This window comes from Jaculus jaculus, chromosome 17 (assembly GCF_020740685.1).
Source record: "Jaculus jaculus isolate mJacJac1 chromosome 17, mJacJac1.mat.Y.cur, whole genome shotgun sequence".
NCBI classification, from domain to species: Eukaryota; Metazoa; Chordata; class Mammalia; order Rodentia; family Dipodidae; genus Jaculus; species Jaculus jaculus.
Genome location: NC_059118.1, coordinates 15,527,221 through 15,547,600, shown reverse-complemented (window position 1 = coordinate 15,547,600; position 20,380 = coordinate 15,527,221). Strand labels below are relative to the sequence as shown.

At 52.0% G+C, this 20,380-nt stretch overlaps 1 protein-coding gene across 1 annotated transcript; it reads right to left on the bottom strand.

The window, feature by feature from the left end:
- Positions 1-1,495: 1,495 nt before the first annotated feature.
- Tmie (transmembrane inner ear) lies at positions 1,496-9,635 on the bottom strand. The gene is made up of 4 exons (XM_004661967.2): positions 9,540-9,635; positions 6,199-6,316; positions 2,631-2,780; positions 1,496-1,990 (listed from the first exon to the last, which is right to left on the bottom strand). Exons 1-4 carry the CDS (start codon positions 9,633-9,635, stop codon positions 1,890-1,892), a joined length of 465 nt encoding a protein of 154 aa, XP_004662024.2. The 3' UTR covers positions 1,496-1,889.
- Between the last annotated feature and the right edge of the window lie 10,745 nt (positions 9,636-20,380).

Genomic DNA, 20,380 nt, shown 5'->3' with positions numbered 1-20,380 from the left:
CACCGGGTGTGGAGGGAGGTGCCTCTCAGTCACCTTTTCTTTTCTGTTTTTATTTCATTTATTTATTTGAGTGAATGAGAGAGAGAGAGAGAGAAGAGAAGCAAATAGAGAATGAAAGAATGAGTGCACCAGGACCTTCAACCACTGCAAATGAACTCCAGACACATGCACCACCTTGTGCATCTGACTTATTAAAGTCCTGGGGAATTGAACCTGGGTCCTTTGGCTTTGCAGGCAAGTGCTTTAACCACTAAGCCATCTCTCCAGCCCTCTTTTCTTTCTTTCTTTCTTTCTTTCTTTCTTTCTTTCTTTCTTTCTTTCTTTCTTTCTTTCTTTCTTTTTTTTTTATTATTTATTTGAGAAAGAGGGTGAGCCAGGGCTTTCATCTGCTACAAACGAACTCAAGACATATGTGCCCCCTTGTGCACATGTGCAACATTGCATGCTTATATGTCACTGTGCATCTGGCTTATGTGGGACCTGGAGAGTCAAGCATGGGTCCTTAGGCTTCATAGGCAAGCACCTTAACAGCTAGGCCATCTCTACAGTCCAAAGACACCATTTCTGCCTCACCTTAGTTCAGTCTGGGATAAGAGCTGAGGAGGGCGCTTCAGTGTGGTCTGAGCCACCCTTGCTATGTCACCTTCCACATGAATGCTCCAAGGACAGAGCATCCCCGAGTGTCGTGAGTGGCGGTGGGGGGGTGAGGTGTCACCTCAGGAGGCAATTTTCTATTATGGGTTTGAGGAGGCATTCAGCTTTATTCACAAATCTTTGCAAGCTGCCTTTCCAGCAACCTCTCCACCTGGCAGGTCTCCCCTGGGGTCTCCTTAATCTCCAAGCTCAAGTCTGAGTACCTCAGTCTGATGCTGGAAGCCTCTTGTGCACTCCCCATCCCCATGAAGTCAGCCCCTGGGTGGCATTTAGCTCTTTTGTTTTCTGGACAGAAAAAAAGCTGGATTTAAACCAGGGCATTGTGGAGCACGCATTTAATCCCAGCAGAGGTAGGAGGATCGCTGTGAGTTCAAGGCCACCCTGAGACTACATAGTGAATTCCAGGTCAGCCTGAGCTAAAGTGAGACCCTACCTCAAAAAAAAAAAAAAAAAAAAGCCTGATTTGGTAGTGGGGAGCTATGTGCTCCTGTCTTCAGCAAGTGGAAAGCTTATTGTATCCCCCAGCCATGACCCCCTGTGCATAGCGAAGGTCACCACAAAGATCCTGAGGTTCCCGTTGGCTTCTCTGAATTTCCTAATTTTCATGAGGGAGCCCACGTCTATTCCCTCTGGCTCAGTGGCCTGCAGTCCTCAAACCTGACCTGGAAGCTCCCAGACCCTGGGCTTCCATACCAGCTCCTCAGCACATCACACAAGTGGATCTTGTTTTCTGAGCTCAGCTCCTGCTGATGGAGCCACCTCAGGAGCCAGAGGCAGACCTCCGCCCAGGTTTAGGACAGGCCCCCTTCCCCTCCTCCCCCCATCAGCCCTCTCTCCCTGCTCACGGACCTATACTCAACCCCTTCAGTCCCGCCATCCCCCTCCCAGGAGGAACCCTTTCAGCCCTGACACCTCCATGGCCGCTGCTGCCCCTGGCAGAAAGGGTGGGGCAGAAGTGTTTCTGGGTGGGGAGAATGGTTTGAGGCCACTCTCTGCCTGCAGGACAGTGGCCACAGGGATGTTCCCCTGAGGATGTTATAAAAGGAGCAAGAGTCCAGGCTGGAAATCCAGACACCTGTGAAGTCTGGTCCCTGCTGGGTCATGAGAAAACGACCGTGGCCTCGGCTTCCCTCTGACCACAGCCTCTGTGGTCCGCGGATGAACTCGGAGTCCAGATGTCTGGATCTTGCTCTGAACTTGGGTTCTAGGGCATGCCACCCTCCAGGATGCTCCTCTCACTTCTCTCCTTTCTTCTTCTTTGCCTCGTTCTTCTCCTCCTCCTCTACCTTGATGGCCACTGTGTCCACACTGTCCTTTTTCTTCTTCTTCTTGTCCTCTGTGAGCAGAAGAAAGAAGTTAAACCAGAGTGATGAGATCAGTTCTGGGACCTGGCCTGGGAGCCTAATGGGGAAGCATCCCAGAGCCTCCCCATCTCCTCGTCCTTCCTTTTTTATTCTTTTGGGTTTTTCAAGGTGGGGGGTCTCACTCTAGCCCAGGCTGACCTGGAATTCACTATGTAGTCTCAGGGTGGCCTCAAACTCACAGCGATCCTCCTACCTCTGCCTTATGCCTGTTATTTTATTTTATTTAGTTATTTGCAAAGAGAGATAGAATGGGCACCCCAGGATCTCTAGCCCCTGCAAACAAATTCCAGATGCATGCACCCCCTTGTGCATCTGGCTAACATGGGTACCAGGGAATCAAACCTGAGTCTTTGGCTTCGCAGGCAAGTGCCTGAACCACTAAGCCATCTCTCCAGCCCCCTCCCCTTTCCTTTCTTATTTCTTCTAAGCCTCTCCTGTTGGAGAATATGCTCCTTGGTTCAGTTGCCTGACCAGTTTCTGTGTTGTGGTCTCTTGAGCCAGAGCCTGGTCCCCTCTCTGAACCTGCTGCAGGGTACCTTGGGACAGTGGGGCTGGGCAACTGGTGGGCTGCAAGACTCAATGCTGGCTAGGTCAGGACTGGGACTGACTCACCTCCTGGGATTTCTGTGAGCTCGTTGAGGGGAGGCACAGTCTCCAGTTTGTCCGTATACATCTTGGCAGCCTTTCGCTGAAGGTACCGAGCTTCGATCTCCTTCCTGGTCCGTGGCACACGACAATTGAAGACACAGCACAGAGTAATGACTGTAGCCGAAAGACAGAGGTTTGCAAGGGTAGAGCCTCAGCTAGCCAGGGGCGGCACCCAAACTTTAAACCCGTCTGCTCTCTCTCGCTCGCTTTCTCTGTCTGGTGTATGTGCAGATGCACATGTGTGTGCATTGTGCGCAGGCCAGAGGTTGACATTAGATGACTTCATTTGTCATCTTCCATCTTGTTCTTTGAGACAGGGTCTATCACTGAACCTAGAGCTCACCAATTTATCCTAGCTCTTCAGTGAGCCCTAGGGATGGCCTGTCTCTGCCTCACCAGTGATGGGATTACAGGTGTGTACCACTATGCCTGACATTTACGTGTGAGCACTGGAGGTTCCAATTCGGGTCTTCAGGATTGGATGGCAAACACTGTGTCCACTGAGCCATCTCCCCAGACCGGTGTCTCCATTTTCTTATGCATGTCTCACTCAGGAGACTTGAGCAGGAGGCTCCGCATCTGCAAAAGCTCAGCAGAGCCCAAGCTTTCTTTTCTTTTTTAATGTGGGAGGGAGAGATATTGAGAGAGAGAGAAAGAAAGAGAGAATTGCTGTGCTAGGGCCTCCAGCCACTACATTTGAACTCCAGACGCCTGCACCACCTAGTGAGCATGTGCAACTTTGCGCTTGCCTCACTTTTGTGTGTCTGGTTTACATGGGATCTGGAGAGTGGAACATGGGTCCTTAGACTTCACAGGCAAAGCGCCTTAACCGCTAAGCCATCTCTCTAGCCCCAGAGTGGCCTTCTGAGCCAAACTGACTTTATGCAGTTGCATGCGGTCCTTGCTTGACATAACACTGTACTCTCAAATTTTTGTTTGTTTGTTTTCAAGGTAGGGTCTCACTCTAGCCCAGACTGGCCTGGAATTCACTGTGTAGTCTCAGGGTGGCCTCAAACTCATGATGATCCTCCTACCTCTGCCTCGCGAGTGCTGGGAGTAAAGGCATGCACCACCACGCCCGGCTTGAATTCTTAATAACTTGAACATGGAACCTGATGTTCTCATTTTGTCTCAGGCCCCATAAATTATATAGCCAGTTGATTTTGAGGTCTTTCTAGTCACACTGAGTACTGGAGGGTAAGGTGAATGGCTGAGGTGTGACTTGAGTCATGACTCCCCAGAGCCACCCTGTGCTGACCCAGGTTTCTGGGAACTCCTAAGACATCCTAATTTTCCCGCCTAGCCTTTTGAGAGCAGAGCCAGAGCTACCTCAGAACGTGGCTTCATCTTCTCAACCTCCCTGAGGAGAAGCCTTGGCCCCTTGGCAAGGGATAGAACCTATGCAAAGGTCAGACCCTGGCATGGGGCATTCACCTCCAAGTTATTCCAGAAGTGGTTTTCCCAGCCAAGGGCAGCTGCACCCATGCCAGTTGGGCCAGGGCATGGAGCTGGCTTGTCTAGTGATGGACAGGGCAGGTTGGAATTGCCAGGCCCTGGCTAGGCTGGCTTTATTTTTCTAAGGCCCCCACAGTCTCACCACTGTGGCCCTGGTCCCAGGGGAGGTAATAAGGCTGATCCCTATTATAAATCAGACGGCCAGACAGAGCTTCCTGGCAGACTGCCGAGGGGCAGAAGAGCCCAGGCATGGCAAATCGAGTCTATTTTGGGGAAATGGAACAGACTTAGGTAGCTGGGGTCATCTTGTTCAACCTAGGCAGTGTTCTGTCCCCTCAGCTAAATTAAAAAAAAAAAATTTTAAATATTGTATTTTTATTTATTTGAGGGGTCATATAGATAGATATAGAATGTGTGCCAGGGCCTCCAGTTGCTGCAAACAAACTCTAGAAGCATGTCTCACCTTGTACATCTGGCTTATGTGGGTCCTGGAGAAATTAAACCTGGGTCCTTTGGCTTTGCAGGCAAGTGCCTTGACCATTAGGTCATCTCTCTATCCCTAGCTAAATATTTTTGGTCTCACTGTTCTCATCCAGTCTATTAGAATGGAAGAAAAAGCAGATGGATGGATGGATGGGATGGCTCAAAAGCCTCTGCTGCATGGACTAGTACTGGGCTCCTGAATGAATAGACAAGGGTGTCACCAGCATCCAGGCACATATTGGAAGGAGGGCTTGGGTCCTAGCTGTGGTTCCGATTGCATATGGCTCTCTGGTGGTAGGCCTGAATCAATAGTGCACCTTTATACATACACACACACACATATATATGTATATATATGTGTGTTTTAATTATAGGTTGTTGTTCCCACTTTCTGGGGAGGTACCCTAGAGTTTCTCCCTGGGCCTCTGGGCTCCTTGGGGCCAGTCACTTTGACAGTCTTCTCTCTTGAACCTCCAGGTTATCGTCCTCTGGGTACCTGGGCTCTGGCCGCAGCCCCGGCTCTGTCTACCTGTGGGGCCTTCTCTAAGCTGCCTGACTCCCCGGCTTCATGGGGAAGAGAATCAGTTGAATTCTCAGATCCAGGAAGTGGGGTTATTTCCTCTTGGGAGGACACTTTCCGTGCTCAGAGAAACGCATGCAAGTCAGATGTCGTGTCTTCCTTGGCGCCCCTCACATCTGGATGGGCCCTCTGTGGCCACCCGGCCCCCGTGAGGGGATCTCCTGGGAAAGCTCCCAGTAGATTTCAGTGTCATTTTACCATCCTCAATCGGGTGTACTTGGGGGATGTTCTCTTGGGGCTTATCTGACACCAAACATAGAGGTGCTTGCTCGCACCAGCCCTGAGTGCTTTTTTGAGGTGTCCTCCCTCTGGTTTTTGCAGGGCCAGTGGGTTTCTTGTTTTACAGCTACCATCTCTCTTGCACTTGCCTTGGGCCCTTGCACTCTCTCCCACCTGGTCTGCCTCTCATGCAACTTTCTCAACTCCTTCCTCAACTCCACTTTAGGATGAGGGGGTGCATGACAAGCCCACTACTGGCCGCTGGCTTGGCATCACTAAGAGCCCACACCCCAGGAGAGAGAAGGGCCTCCTGCTTTGAAAGGAAGTAGGTGTGACTCACTCTTGGGAAATGGTATTCGATGAGGCAGAATTCAAGGCCCCAGAGCCACATCTGCTAGGCGTCTGGGACGTCTCTGATGAAGGGTGGCCTTGCTGGGGCCCCAGGGTGTGGACTCTCTAAACTGGCCAAACTGCAAGAAAAGCATCAGGAGGCCAGCCATGGGGGAAAAATGACATGTCCTCGATTCAGTAGAGTTCCCTGTAATTACCATAATTACCATGTGGCTGCCTCCCTGGGTCCGGCAGAAATCTTTGGGTCACCACTGGCCCGTCAACCTTCCACAGGGACTCTGTGTGGACGAGGAGGTGCCAGAAACCACGGAGAGCCTCCTGTGGGTGCCTGGCCTACTTGCGCTGCCCGGAATTGCTGCTGTGAGCCCGAGGTGTGCTGACGGAGGGGGCTGGGGGTGCAGGGGTGCCGCAGTGCGGTGGAGAGGGCAAGGAGCAGCTACTCACTGATGGACAGCACGAAGAGCGAAAAGATGCCCACCACGTGCCACAGGCGCATGTCCCAGAACACCACGGTCTCCTTGGTCAGTGGGGGCGGCTTGGGCTTGGGTGGGGCCGTGCTGGGCTGCGGGTCAGCAGAGAGAGAGAGAGAGAGAGAGAGAGAGGAGTGAGCCAGGCAGAGGCCGGTAGGCTGGGAAGGGGTCATCAAGGAGTCACCTTGTGCATTTTAGAATCTCCACAAACCAAGTATCTCAGACATTCATAACCAAAGCCCCTAGACCTCACTCAGAAAGCCCCAGATTTAGAGCAAAAGCAGTGAGCAGAGTCCCAGGCCATTGCCCTGGGGACTTGGATGGAAGAGTGGTTGGTACTTAGGGAAACCAAGGCCTAGAGAATCAAATGTGGACAAGCTAGCCCAGCCAATTCAAGGCCTCTTTGAGCACCTCCTGCCTTATAACCCAGCACCATACACAGATGGGGTCTCAGGACCAAGGCCAGAGGCAAGGCAAGGCCTGATCTGGCCTGGTGGACTAGCTTTGCTTCTGTCTCCTCAAAGGAGTGCTGTTGCTGGGACTCCTGGGCAGGACTCCCTCCCAGAGGTGACCTCATACAGTGGCCTTCCCTACTGACAGTCACACCACCAGAGGGTAGGCCTGAGCCTTGAGAGGACAAGCCCATAGTAGTGATGTAGTAGCGCCACTTTGTGGCCACACGATGTAAATACAGCAGCTGTAGCAACCCTGAACAGGATACAGGGGATACACGACCAGGTCCTGGGGGTTCATGGGCACGTGACCTAGGGGCTTAAGGGACGTCGTAATCTCCTGGGACTCTAGGGGACAAGGTGTTGCCCCATGTTTAAGGAGACAGGATCCTGACTTGATTTCCTAGATAACACAGGCCAGCCCCAAGGGATGAGGGGACATGATCCTGTCCTGGTGTCTCGGGAACATGGCCCTGCCTTGAGTGTCTTGAGGGAATTTGGTTCCACCTTGGGTGGTTTGAGGGGACATGATTTTGCCCTGGGTATCTAGTAGACACGGCCATATCGTGTTGAATGTGAGCAAGATCTGTTCTGAGCAGAAAGAGGTACCTATCTCTGTCCGCAGCTTTGGCTGAGGGTCAAGAGTGGGGGTGTCAGTACTCAGAGGGAGAGAGAACCCTGAGGCAGCTGTGCAACAGGTTGGCCCCTGAATAGCTCTGTAAGGACAGGCTTGAGGAAGTCTTGAGGAAAGAAAGACCACCTTTCTCTAAATCCCTCTCCTGTTCCTCCCCACATATTGGGGCCCACATACATGGTAGACACTTCCTTATCAAATGACTTCCCCTCATAGGGACAGTGGGGAGAGGGTCAACAGCCTGTGCCAGGTAGCCCAGAGGTGCTGGCTGTTGGCTTGGAATGTGGTTCCAAGCTCTTTTCACCAGGATGAAGTAAGGTGGAAACATTCTTTTCTCTGGCCCTCAGTTTCTCCCCCTGTAATTGAAGTAGGGTAGTCTCAGGGGTGTCTAGGCACTCCCTACCCAGGCTGATGGCAAAACTGACGAGAACATAGCACTTGTCAGTGTCATCCCCTGCACTGTGTTGGGGAGTCTGTGTTAAGGCAGGCCCACGTGTGGGCACATGGCATGTGTGTATAGGCAGAGGGCATATGTATGGCCAAAGCACACGTGAGTATGGTCAGGCTCATGGCTGTGGCATCAGGGTCAGGGGCTTGGCAGTGGCCATTCCCTGTTTCACAGGCCCTGTATATCGGCCTGACTTGAGGGGGTATGAATGGAAGACCCCAAAGCCCAGAGCAGGTCTCAGACTCTGAGGCAAGGCAGTGAACACCTGCTACACACACTCGCTCAAGACTTGCTGTGGGTGGAACTGGGTTCACACACACCTGATCAGGATGGAGGGTAGCAGGCCAGGAATCACTTTATGATGGGCCCTGCTGGGGTTAAGACTGCTAAAGCTCGGGGGGTCCTGACTCCTGCCTCTGGCTGCAGCCCAGCGGGGCGGAGAGGGATGCCGCAGGCTTAAGGTCTGAGGTAACATGGTTGCCAGCCCTGCGCACCTCTCTGGTGCTTCCCTGGAGGGAAGGGCTAGGCCCTGCTTGAGTTGTAAGCAAATGGACTCCAAATGTAATTTCCTTTGCAGAGCTGAGAGAAGATGGGTTCCGGGAGCAGGAAAACTCCTTGCCTTGGAGCTGATTTGACTCCCACAGCTGCCTGCTGTGAGAACGGCTCGGTTTCTGCACAGGGGCTTTGGGGCAGCTGATGAGAGGCCCGGGTGCACTCCATGGGGCTCAAATCAGCCTGGCTCCCCTTACAGGGCCACTGAGCTGACATCTGACTCCACCAGCCTCCTCAGCACACCCCCTGGTCAGTAGAGAAGGAACACACTACACAGGGGTTTGGGGCTCTGCCCCGTGTCCTTCTCCGACCCTTCAGTTCAAGAACGTGTCCCCTCAGGACCCCTTGAGTATGGCTCTGTCTTCCCTATCCCATCTTGTCTCCTAGCAACTGCCTCGCAGCCGTCCACTGTTGCCCCTGCCCGCGCTGGCTCCAGCGCCAACTTCTCCTGACCCTGGCTCTAATCCCCAGAATTCTAGTTCCGTTTTGTCAGTTCTCACTCTGGTTCAGCCTCTGATGATGCAGGAGAGGGTTGCAGAGCCGATCATGGAGGCTGCAGGTGGCTCCAGCCAGGCATTCTGACACTCAGGTTTTACACCCCCCTTCGCATCCCCCCCCCCCCATCTTCACCTCGTTCTCAACTACCCATTCCTAGCTCTCTTCTAGAACCGGAATTCCGCTGGCTTCCCCAGTCCCTGGGTCTTTGCCCTACTGGTTCTTCTCCTGGGCCTAAGGCTATACACCTAACCGCTTCTAAAGTAGGCCTTCTCACCCTGCTGTGCCCACCCTCCAACAGGGACTGTGCTCATCCCCTACACAAGACCCATTAAGGCAGGGGTCTTTGGATCTCTGCAGACAGATGCTTGAGTAGAAGTCTAGGAACGCAAGGGCTGGGCAGACCCCCCCCACACACATCCTCCAGGAAAGCAAAGACTCAGATGACTGGCTGTGCCGCTCATTGAACTGGGCAAGGCCGTGTTTCCCTCCTCCGCCCCGCAATTGCATAGAGCACACCCCAGATCAGGGCCAGTCTCCACCATTATGTTGCTCTCCCATGAGACCAGGGACCCCCAAGAGTGAGGGAGGGAGGGAGGGAGGGAGGGATGTAGTGTGTCACCCCACTCAAGCCAGATCTTTTACCGCAAGGAGAAGGGATAAAGCCATCCCTGTCCCCAGCAGCGCCCCGCCCCGCCCTGCCCTGCCCTGCCCTGCTGCATGCCCGGCCTCACCTCCACCAGCTGCGCGGCGACGCCCGCCAGGCAAGCTCCCAGCGCCGCGCCGCCCAGCGCCCAGAGCCGCCCGGGGCCCCGCTGCGGTCCAGCCATGTCCGCCCGCCGCGCCGCGCGCTGTCTCCGGAGCCCAGGGGCCCACGGCGCAGGGCTGCCCGGCGACGGGCCCTGGTCACCAGCGGGCGGTGGTGATGGCGGTGGCGGCCACCTCTGGCCGCTGGAGGTTGAGAAGGCATCATTTATTCATCCGTAGGTGTCAAGTTCCCGTGCTGGACGCCACCTGCGCCATCACTGCTGGGCGGACACGCCCCCTTCCTGGGCGATCCGACTCCAGCACCTCCCCGTTGCCCAGGCCCCCCCTCCTTATCCTACCCAAGGGACACTTAAGTGGAAGGAGGCAGGGAGGGAGAAAGGTAGAGGCTGGGGGAAAGCCCATAATCAACAGGTTCCCCCCCCCCCCCGTCCCTTCTCTACTTGGGCCTCAGTATCTCTATTGGGACAAGGGGAGGGGCTGGAATGGACTGATCTGGAAGGTCCTTCTCATTCTGACGCTCTGAATTTGAAGCAAAAAAAAAAAAAAAAAAAAAAAGAAGGAAAGAAAGAAAGAAGAAGGTACTGGACATGGGGTGGGGGGGGTATAGAGGGCATGTTGCCATGGTGACAGGTGCTGAGGGAAGTCCTGGGCTTTCTGGGCTGGCTTTCTGCCCAGAGGCAGCTCTGGTCACTGGGGACACCAGAGCTGGAGGTGGGTGTGGAGGGGGGGGGGGATGGAGAACTAAGGATAGCATGGTTAGAGCCACCAGATGCTGATGCTGTGGAAGGTTCCCAAAGAAGCTAGTGTCTTGTATCCCTGGAAGGACTGGAAGGCCATTTTCTGAACCTGCTGACCCTCAACTTATGCTCCAGCTTGAGCCATGACTCTAGACCCTGGTGTATCCATCCTCTCTCCCTCTCCCTCTCTTTCCTCTCCATCTCTCTGTCTTTATTCTCTCCGTCTCGCTGCTTGCAAATGGTAAATAAAAGTATTTTTTTTAAAGACATATAATACCAGCCCACATGCTTCAGAATCCATCCAGGGATGAAAGGAGTTTCTGAGGAACTATGGAGATGGGGCGGGTGTCAGGAGGTGGAAGATGCCCCCAGCCCCCTCCCTCTGCTCCTTCCTTCTTTCCGCTATTATCTCCTGCCTGCTGAGTGCCGGCAGAAACAGCACATCTTCTTCTATCAACCAAGACCCCAGTCCAGGCTGTGGGAGTGTGTGGGGAGGAAGTGGTTCCCCTTAGCAAGGTTCTCAAAGCTGGGGACGCTGGACCTACCTGAATGGGTCTTTGGTCTGGAGGAGGGCCACAGAGGGACCCAGGCACCCGTGGGCAAGGCAGGAGAGGGCAGAGGGCTAGCTGCATTCAGAGCCTGTAGCTGACATGCCACGTAGGAAAATATTGGCAGATAACAGCAGCTCAGGGGACCCATTAAGGTCCAGAGGTCACCCTATCCAAATCAGGAGGGCCTCGATCACACAAACAGGAATGCCTCTGAGACTCAAGGCATTAGCAGCAGAACTCTGACCCCTACTTCCTAAGGCTTTGGCTATAGGCCAGGCTAGGAAAAGCCACACTGATAACACACCCTCATGACATGGGGTCGGAGAGGCGGGATTGGGCTAGGATTAAGTGAACTTGATGGTGGCACTGATTGGGCAGACTGTTATTCTCCTCTCCTCTTTCCTGACCAATGGACTGGAAGGCAAGGCCCATCACGGGACTCTTGCAGGGGATAAAGAGCAGCCCTTCGGAGCAGGTCCCAGCACCTCTGCTGTTCCCAGGGCTCCCACACGCGGCTCAGCCCAGGGAAGGCGTGCTACTGTTTGCATCCTCAAGTAGAGCAAGCTGGGATTGAGGCTGACTGGTATCACATGCCTGGCATGCACAAAACCCAGGGTTCAGCCTCCAGCACTGTCAAAACAAACCCAAATGTTAAACAATAAAAAAAAAAAAAAAAGTAGGGCTTGGGCTGGAGAGATGGCTTAGTGGTTAAGGCGCTTGCCTGCAAAACCAAAGGACCCCAGATCGATTGCCCAGGACCCATGTAACCCAGATGCATAAGGGGGCGCATGTGTCTGGAATTCATTTGCAGTGTCTGGAGGCCCCGGAGTACCCATTCTCTCTCTCTCTCTCTCTCTCTCTCTCTCTGCCTTTTTCTCTCAAATAAATAATTTTTTTTAAGCAGGGCTAAAAATGTAGAAAAATAAAAATAAAGTAGGGCTAGGGGTCTGGAGAGATTTCTCAGTGGTTAAGGCATTTGCCTGCAAAGCCTAATGATCTGGGTTCAATTCCCTAGTACCCATGTAAAGCCAGATGTACAAAGTGGTACATGTATCTGGAGTTCATTTGCAGTGGCTGGAGTCCTACAATGCCCATTCAGTTCTCCCCCCCCCCCCCGTCTGCCTCTGCTTGAAACTAAATAAAAAAGTATTTTCTTAAGCCGGGTGTGGTGGCACATGCCTTTAATCCCGGCATTTGTGAGGCTGAGGTAGGAAGATCACCGTGAGTTCTGGGCCAGCCTGAGACAGTGGATTCCAGGTTTGAGGCCACCCTGAGACTACATAGTAAATTCCAGGTCAGCCCAGGCTAGAGTAAAACCCTACCTTGAAAAACCAAAAAATAAATAAATAGATGGATGGATGGATAGAGAGAGAGAGAGAGAGAGAGAGAGAGAGAGAGAGCGCCAGGGCTGGAGAAATGGCTTGGCAGTTAAGACGCTTGCCTGCGAAGCCTAAGAACTCGTGTTTGAATCTCCAGGTCCCACTTAAGCCAGACGCACAGTGATGCAAATGCACAGTGTTGCACATGCGCACAAATCTGTAGTTCGCAGCGGCTAAAGGCCCTGGTGTGCCCATTCTCTCTCAGAATAAAAATAAGCCAGGTGTGGTGGCATACGCCTTTAATCCCAGCACTCAGGAGCAGAGGTAGGAGGATCACCTGAGTTCAAGGCCACCCTGAGACTCCATAGTGAACTCCAGGTCACCCTGAGCTAGAGTGAGACCTTACCTCGAAAAACAAAAACAAAAATGTGTACATCAAAATCAAAATAAATATATATGGTTAGGTGTGGTATCACACGCCTTTAATTCCAGCACTTGGGAGGCAGAGGTAGGAGGACTGCTGTGAATTCAAGGCCACCCTAAGAATACAGAGTGTATTCCAGGTTAGTCTGGGCTAGAGTGACACCCTACCTTGAAAAACTAAAAATATATACATATATGGCTGGAGAGATGGCTAAGGCGGTTAAAATGCTTGCCTGCAAAGCTCAAGGACCCAGGCTTGATTCCCCAGGACCCACATAAGCCAGATGCATAAGGTGGCACATGTCTGGAGTTTGTTTACAGTGACTCGAGGCCCTGACGTGCCCATTCTCTATTTCTATCTGCCCTTTTCTCTCTCTTTCTCTTTCAAATAAATAAATAATTTGAAAAATATTTTATTCTTTATTTACAAGCAGGTGCGGGGGGTGGGGAGAGGGATTGGGTGCCAGGATCTCCAGTCACATCTGGCTTTATTTACCTGGGTATTGGGGAATGGAACCTGGGTTCTTAGGCTTTGCAGGTAAGTGTGTTAACCACTGAGCCATCTCTCCAGCACTTCCCCCCCCCCACTCCTTTTTTGTGGTTTTTCGAGGTAGGCTCTTGCTCTAGCCCAGGCTGACCTGGAATTCACTATGTAGTTTCAGGGTGGCCTTGAACTCACGGCAATCCTACTACCTCTGCCTCCCGAGTGCTGGGATTAAAGTGCTGGCTTATATTTTTTTTTAATAAAAAAAAATTTTATTTATTTATTTGACCGAGAGAAAGAGGGAGGAAAGAGAGAAAGAGAGAATGAGTGCTCCAGGGCCTCCAACCACTGCAAATGAACTCCAGATGCATGCGCCCCTTGTGCATCTGGCTAACATGGGTCCTGGAGAGTCGAACCAGGATCCTTTGGTTTTGCAGACAAATGCCTCAACCGCTATGGCTTATTTTTTAGTTATTATAACCTCAGAAGTATAAAGCTCCTAATGGGAATATGTGATAACCTGTTCATACAGTAAAGTTCATGATTAATTTTAAATAATTGTAAAAAGAAGTATAAAGCTATGAACTTAAAAAAAAATTAAAAAGCTATGAACTTAGAAAAACACCATTTGAGGAGTGGGGCATGGTGCCAGATGCCTGTGATTTTATCACTCAGGAGGCAGAGGCAGGAGGATCACTGGAAGTGGGAGGCCAGCCTGGTCTCCATAGCAAGACAAGAGACTCCCATGGAAAAGCTCACTTATTTAAATTTCCTTTTGTTGGTCTCTGTAGTTAGCAAAAGTTGACTGAAAAGAAGATCTTCAAAATTTACAAGACCTAATTAGCATAAGAAAAATTTAAATAATCTTTCAAAGTATGTTTCTTATAAGCTCTAGTTTTATTCTTCCCAACATCTGAAGTTATTAAAGCCTGAACTAAGCACTGGCTGAGATGGTTTAAGCAGTTACGGTGCTTACCTAGAAAGCCTAACGACCCAAGTTTGATTCCCCAGTACCCAAATGCACAAGGTGGTGCATGCATCTGGAGTTTGTTTGCAGCAGCTGGAGGCCTTGGCATGCCCATTCTGTCTGTCTGTCTCCCTCTGCTTGCAAATGAATAAATGGATAAAAATATTTAAAGCTTGCCAGCTTGCCAGGCGTGGTGGCAAGCTTTAATCCCAGCACTCAGGAGGCAGAGGTAGGAGGATTGCCGTGAGTTCAAGGCCACCTGAGACTTCATAGTGAGTTCCAGGTCGGCCTGGGCTAGAGTGAGACCCTACCTCGAAAAACCAAACCAAACAAACAACAACAACAACAAAAAAAAAAAAATGTAAAGCTTGAACTCATCTCTTGGGAGTTAGAAGCAGGAGGATGAGGAGTTTGAGGCTACTTTGAACTGCCTAGAAAGTTTTGAGGCAGCCTGAGCTACATGAGACCTGGCTCAAAAAAATAAACAAGTAAGTAAATAAATAAAGCCTAAGGATGTAGCTCAGTTGATAGAGTGGTTGTCTAGCGTGCACATTACCCTGGGTTCAATTCCCAGCATGACAGAAACTGGGCATGATGATGTTCACTGGTAATTCCAGCACTCTAGAATTGGAAGTAGGAGGACCAGGAGCCTAAGCTCATCCAAGCTTACACAGTGAGTTCAAGGACAGCCTGCACTACATGAGACCCTATCTCAAAAAAAAGGGGGGGCTGGAGAGATGGCTTAGCGGTTAAGCGCTTGCCTGTGAAGCCTAAGGACCCTGGTTCGAGGCTCGATTTCCCAGGACCCACGTTAGCCAGATGTACAAGGGGACACACGTATCTGGAGTTCGTTTGCAGCGGCTAGAAGCCCTGGCATGCCCATTCTCTTTCTCTCTGTCTGGCACTCTCAAATAAATAATAAAATAAAATAAAAACTTAAAAAAGAAAGGAAGGAAGGAAGAAAGGAAGGAAGGAAGGAAGGAAGAAAAAGGGATGCTGGAGAGATGACTTAGTGGTTAAGGCACTTGCCTGAGAAGCCTGAGGATTCAGGTTCGATTCCCCAGTGCCCACATAAGCCAGATGCACAAGGTTGTATGTGCGTCTGGAGTTCATTAGCAGTGGCTGGAGGTCCTGGTGCACCCATTCTCTCTTTCTCTATCTGACTCCTCTCTCTCTCTTTCTCTCTCAAATAAATAAATAACTAAATAAAAATAGGGCTGGAGGGATGGCGCAGCGGCTGAGGCGTTTGCCTGCAAAACCAAAGGACCCAGGTTCGATCCCCGAGGATCCACGTTAGGCATCTGCACAAGGGGGTCCACACGTCTGGAGTTTGTTTAGAGTGGCTGGAGGCCCTGGCCCGTCCACTCTCTCTCTCTGTGTCAAATAAATAAATAAATAAAATATTTAAAAGAAAATAAATAAAAAATAAAACATTTAAAATTTTTAAATTAAAAAAAATTTTTTAAAAGCAACTTAGACTGCACTATAACTTCTGGAACGTGATCAGACTGACACTGCGAATCCTCTGGCAAACTGCTTAACCTCTGCGCTTCAGCTCTGTAAAATAGGTGTAACTACAGTCTCACGGCCCTTGCCCGTGACAAGCCTGTGACAAATGATCGTCATTAGTGTCACTGCTATTGTTGAGGGCTGTGTAATATCACACTGCCTAAATGCCGAGCAATACCTCCTTCAGTAACGGCCATACTGTTGAATACTTTGGACGTTCCCAGCTCTGCAGTGAAAGCTAGGCTCTTCCCTTTTGGGTTACCCGCCTCTGTTGTGCAAGGGCCACTGGCGAGCTCATCGTCTCCCCGGTTTTCTTGCGGAGGCCTGAGCCCCAGAGAGTCGTCTCTGGCCTCTCAGTTAGGATCTGGAGCCTCCACTTCAGCCTTCTGCCTTTGACCCAGGGCTCTGCCCGCTCTCAGTTGATTTTGGCATCTTACCAAGTGCCACATGCCCCTGTACCCAGCTGGTTGCCCGCCGGGGGGTCCGTCAAGGCTGAGGTGGTATGGAAGGTCTGGCTCCCTGGAAGACAGCATCCGCTCCCTGCACAGGCACGGATGCTGGCGTGCGGAACACTACTGGTCCCTTTTATGCTATTTTTAGATCCTGTGGGTTTCCGGTAGGGATCCAATCCAGCCTCCAGGGCTTCTGGGTTGGAAGCTACGGGGCAAGAAAGTGCGCGGTGCTTGGCTAGCAGACCCCATAGACGCTTCTCTCGGGAGCCTGACCCCGTGGAGCCCAAGACTTAGCTCCGGGGAAGCAGGGGGTAGTGACGGTAGTGATGCGGGACCCGTACCCCAGTCACAGAGCCAAGCTGGGATCTGGGCCATTGTAGACTCAGCCTGGGGGTGGGGTGGGGGAGTTATGACAGCCTGGGCCAGTAACACAGCAACTGGGTTGTGCTGGGAGCCGGCTCAACTTGTTGGCCCTAAGCCCAGCCCAGAATAGCTCCAGGCTTGGCCCAGCATGGGTGAGACTTGTATGAGCAAGAACTTGTGCTCTTGTACCAACACACTAGTGTGCACGGCAGAACACTGCACTTTGCATGCAGTTTGTGGGTGTGTTTATGCGACAGAGAGACAGAGGAGAGTCTAAGTACATACTATCCACACACAGGTGTTCATGAGCAGAACTGTCACCCTGAAACGGGGCTGCACAGGTGTCCTGCCCCTCCAGCAATAGACGACCCATGTGAACGCTCTCACCACCATGTTCCTCATCGGTGCACTGAATGTATACACAGGGAACACGCATGCTGTCTGTGGGTGGGAGAGGTGGGGCCATGGCCCTGTGTGGCCAGAGGCCAAGGGCAGATAGATGCCATGAAGGCTACCTTTTGGGCACTACCAGGGGCCCAGGGGCCCTGCCTAGTCCCCAACCAAGGACTGACTGGGTGAGAGGCTAGACAGGTCTTGCTCCATCTGGCAAGTAACAAAAGCAGGGGCTGGAGAGATGGCTTAGCAGTTAAGGCGCTTGCCTGTGAAGCCTGAGGACTGCGGTTCGAGGCTCGATTCCGTTAGCCAGATGCACAAGGGGGCGCACTCTCTCTCTCTCTGCCTCTTTCTCTCTGTCCCACTCAAATAAATAAGAATAAACAACAACAGCAACAACAACAAAAAAAACTGCTTGATGAGATGGGGACATGGCTCCTGTGGGCGGGGCACCCCACTGAGGCCAGAAGGGGACAGAGGCAGGCCTGGAGGTGGTAGAGGCGGAGGGTATCTCAGGCAGAAGGTGGCACAGGAGAGGGTACGAGAGCGAGGCTGGAGATGCGGGAGGCCGCAGGCATGGCAGGGCCCTTGAATATGTGGAGAGCCATGGAGAAGGGGTTGTTAGGTCAAGAGGGGCCTCCCAAAAGCGAGCCACCAAAGACGACAGGATGGTGACAGAGAGATATAAGGCAATGGGGTCATCCACATTCCTCAAAGAATTGCCCAGCCATTAACGATGCCCCAGGTCCAGACTTACTGCCCCCTTCTCTCTGACCAGGTCACTTCTGGTCTCACCCTAAGAACAGAGATTTACTGCCCCCTTATCTCTGACGGGTGTGTGTGTGTGGGGGGGGGGGTCACTTCTGGTCTCACCCTATGGCTAATGTAAAGAACAGAGGTTTACTGCCCTAACAAGAAAATTCCTTCCCTTCTTCACCTTCCCCCAACTGAGAAGCTTATAAAGCCCCCTATCTGTGACCCCAAACTGATTGCTCCGTTCTTGCGAGTCAGTCTTGGCAGCTTGTGCTCCCCACCCCCCCCCCGAATAAAAACTTTCATCTTTGGGCTAGAGACATGGCTTAGGGGTTAAGTGCTTGCTTGTGAAGCCTAAGGACCCCAGTTCGAGGCTTGATTCCTCAGGACCCATGTAAGCCAGATGCACAAGGTGGCGCATGCATCTGGAGTTCATTTGCAGTGGCTGGAGGCCCTGGCATGCTCATTCTCTCCCTCTCTCTCTATGCCTCTCTCAAATAAATTAAAAAAAAAAAACAACAACCCAAAACTTCCATCTTTGCCTCAGAGTGCTCTCCGTGGTCTTGGTCACTCCTGAACCTTACAGGGGTCGGGAGGGCTCCTGAGGATGGCGACCCAGGAAGGAGGGCAGTGTGGGACCAGAAGTCACTGGGGAGCTGCTAGTCACCAAGGCTGCAAAACCCTCCAACTCTGGGCTGAGGTTGACGGCTCCAGCCCCCAAGAATCACTCTTCTGTGGAGGGTGCCTAAACTCGAGAAGGGGTCAGGTGGACCCCTCTTTCTTACAGTTTCCCCTGTATGTTCTCTGTGTTCTCAGCGTTGGAAGCAGGCAAAAGCAAGTTAGCGCCTGCGCAAGCCCCTGGAAACCCAGTGCCACCGGAAGCGCGGGGTCACTGGCCTCTTGGCCCAAGGGGAACAGGCTTCCTGACATCAGACTTTTTATTTATTTATTTAGAGAGACGGGGGGGGGGGGGTGAGAGAGAGAGAGAATAGGCGCACCAGAGCCTCCAGCCGCTGCAAATAAATTCCCGAGGCATGAACCACCTTGTGCATCTGGCTTACATGGATACTGGGGAATCGAACCTGGGTCTTTAGGCTTTGCAGGCAAGCACCTTGTATTAGTCAGGGTTCTCTAGAGGAACAGAATTACTAGAATGAATTATTTTATAAAGGGAATTTATTGGATTAGCTTACAGTAGTCCAATAGCAGTTGCAGGCCTGAGAATCACCGAACCTGGTAGCTGCTCAGTCCACGTGGCCAGATGCCTCAGCAGTCCTGACCGGCACTGCAGATGGTGCCGGAAAACCTGGAGGCCTCCTGAGGAGCCGGAAAGCCTGGAGGCTTCCTGAGGAGCCGCTGGGTTTCGATCCACGTGGGTCTTCAGTTGATGTTGGTCTTTAGTCCGCACTGGTCTTCAATCCACGCTAGAAGGTAGGGATCAGCTCCCGCAGCCAAGTGGAAGGAAGGAAGGAAAAAAAAAGGGAACTCTTCTACCCAGAGCTTCCTTATATCAAGTCCCTCTCTGAGCGGGACCGCCCACTCTGGGGGAAGGGCTCAACCTGGGAGAAAGACCTCCTCCTTTAGTTGATCCTTCCTAGAAGCAGCCTGTGGATTACTAAACAGATCAAGTTGACAACACCTTAACTATCACACACCTTAACTGCTTAGCCATGTTTCCAGCCGCCATTTTATAAATTAAAAAAAAAAAAAAGGCTTTTTCGAGGTAGAGTCTCACTGTAGCCCAATTTGACTTGGAATTTACTATGTATTCTCAGGGTGGCCTTGAACTCACGGCAATCCTCCTACTTCTGCTCCACCCACCCAGAGCTAATATTAAAGGCCACCATGCCCTGCTTGTTGTTTTTGTTTTTTTCATTTTGTTTTTTGTTTTTAGTATTTTTCTTCTTATTTATTTGAGAGAGAGAGAGAGGAGAAAGAGGCAGATAGTGGCCTCCAGCCACTGCAAGTGAACTCCAGATGCTTGCGCTCCCTTGTGCATCTGGCTTATGTGGGTCCTGGGGAGTTGAACCTAGGTCCTTTGGCTTTTCAGCTAAATGCATTAACGGATAAGCCATCTCTCTAGCCCCTTATTTTTGTTTTTTTTTTAATTTAATTAATTAATTAAATTATTTATTTATTTTTATTTATTTATTTGAGAGCGACAGACAGAGAAAGAGGCAGAGAGAGAGAGAGAATGGGCGCGCCAGGGCTTCCAGCCTCTGCAAACGAACTCCAGACGCGTGCACCCCCTTGTGCATCGAGCTAACGTGGGTCCTGGGGAAATCCAGCCTCGAACCGGGGTCCTTAGGCTTCACAGGCAAGCGCTTAAGCTAAGCCATCTCTCCAGCCCCTTATTTTTTTTTTTTTTTTTTTTGAGGTAGGGTTTCACTCTAGCTCAGGCTGACCTGGAATTCACTATGGAGTCTCAGGGTGGCCTCAAACTCACAGCGATCCTCCTACCTGTGCCTCCCAGAGTGCTGGGATGAAAGGCGTGCGCCACCGCGGTCCATCTCGTCTTGACCCTCCTCCCCCTCCCCCCCCCTCGGCGACAAGTTTCACGAACCCCACCCTTTGCAACACCTGCGAGGGGCAGAGCCAGGATGCACGCGCGGCGGGGTGCGCGTGTGTGTACGGGGTGCGCACACGGGGCAGGACACGCGCCAGCATCCTGAAGTTGCACGCCTCACGCCCGCCACCTGGCCAGGGCCGGGGGACGTTCCCAGGAAGCCTCGGCCCGCCTACTCCGCCGCACCCCGACCCGAGCGACACCCCGGGGCGGGGCGGAGGGCGGGGCGCGCGGAGCCGGCTCGGCGGCGGCGGCGGTGGCGCACGGCGAGGGCGCGCGGGCACTCGGGA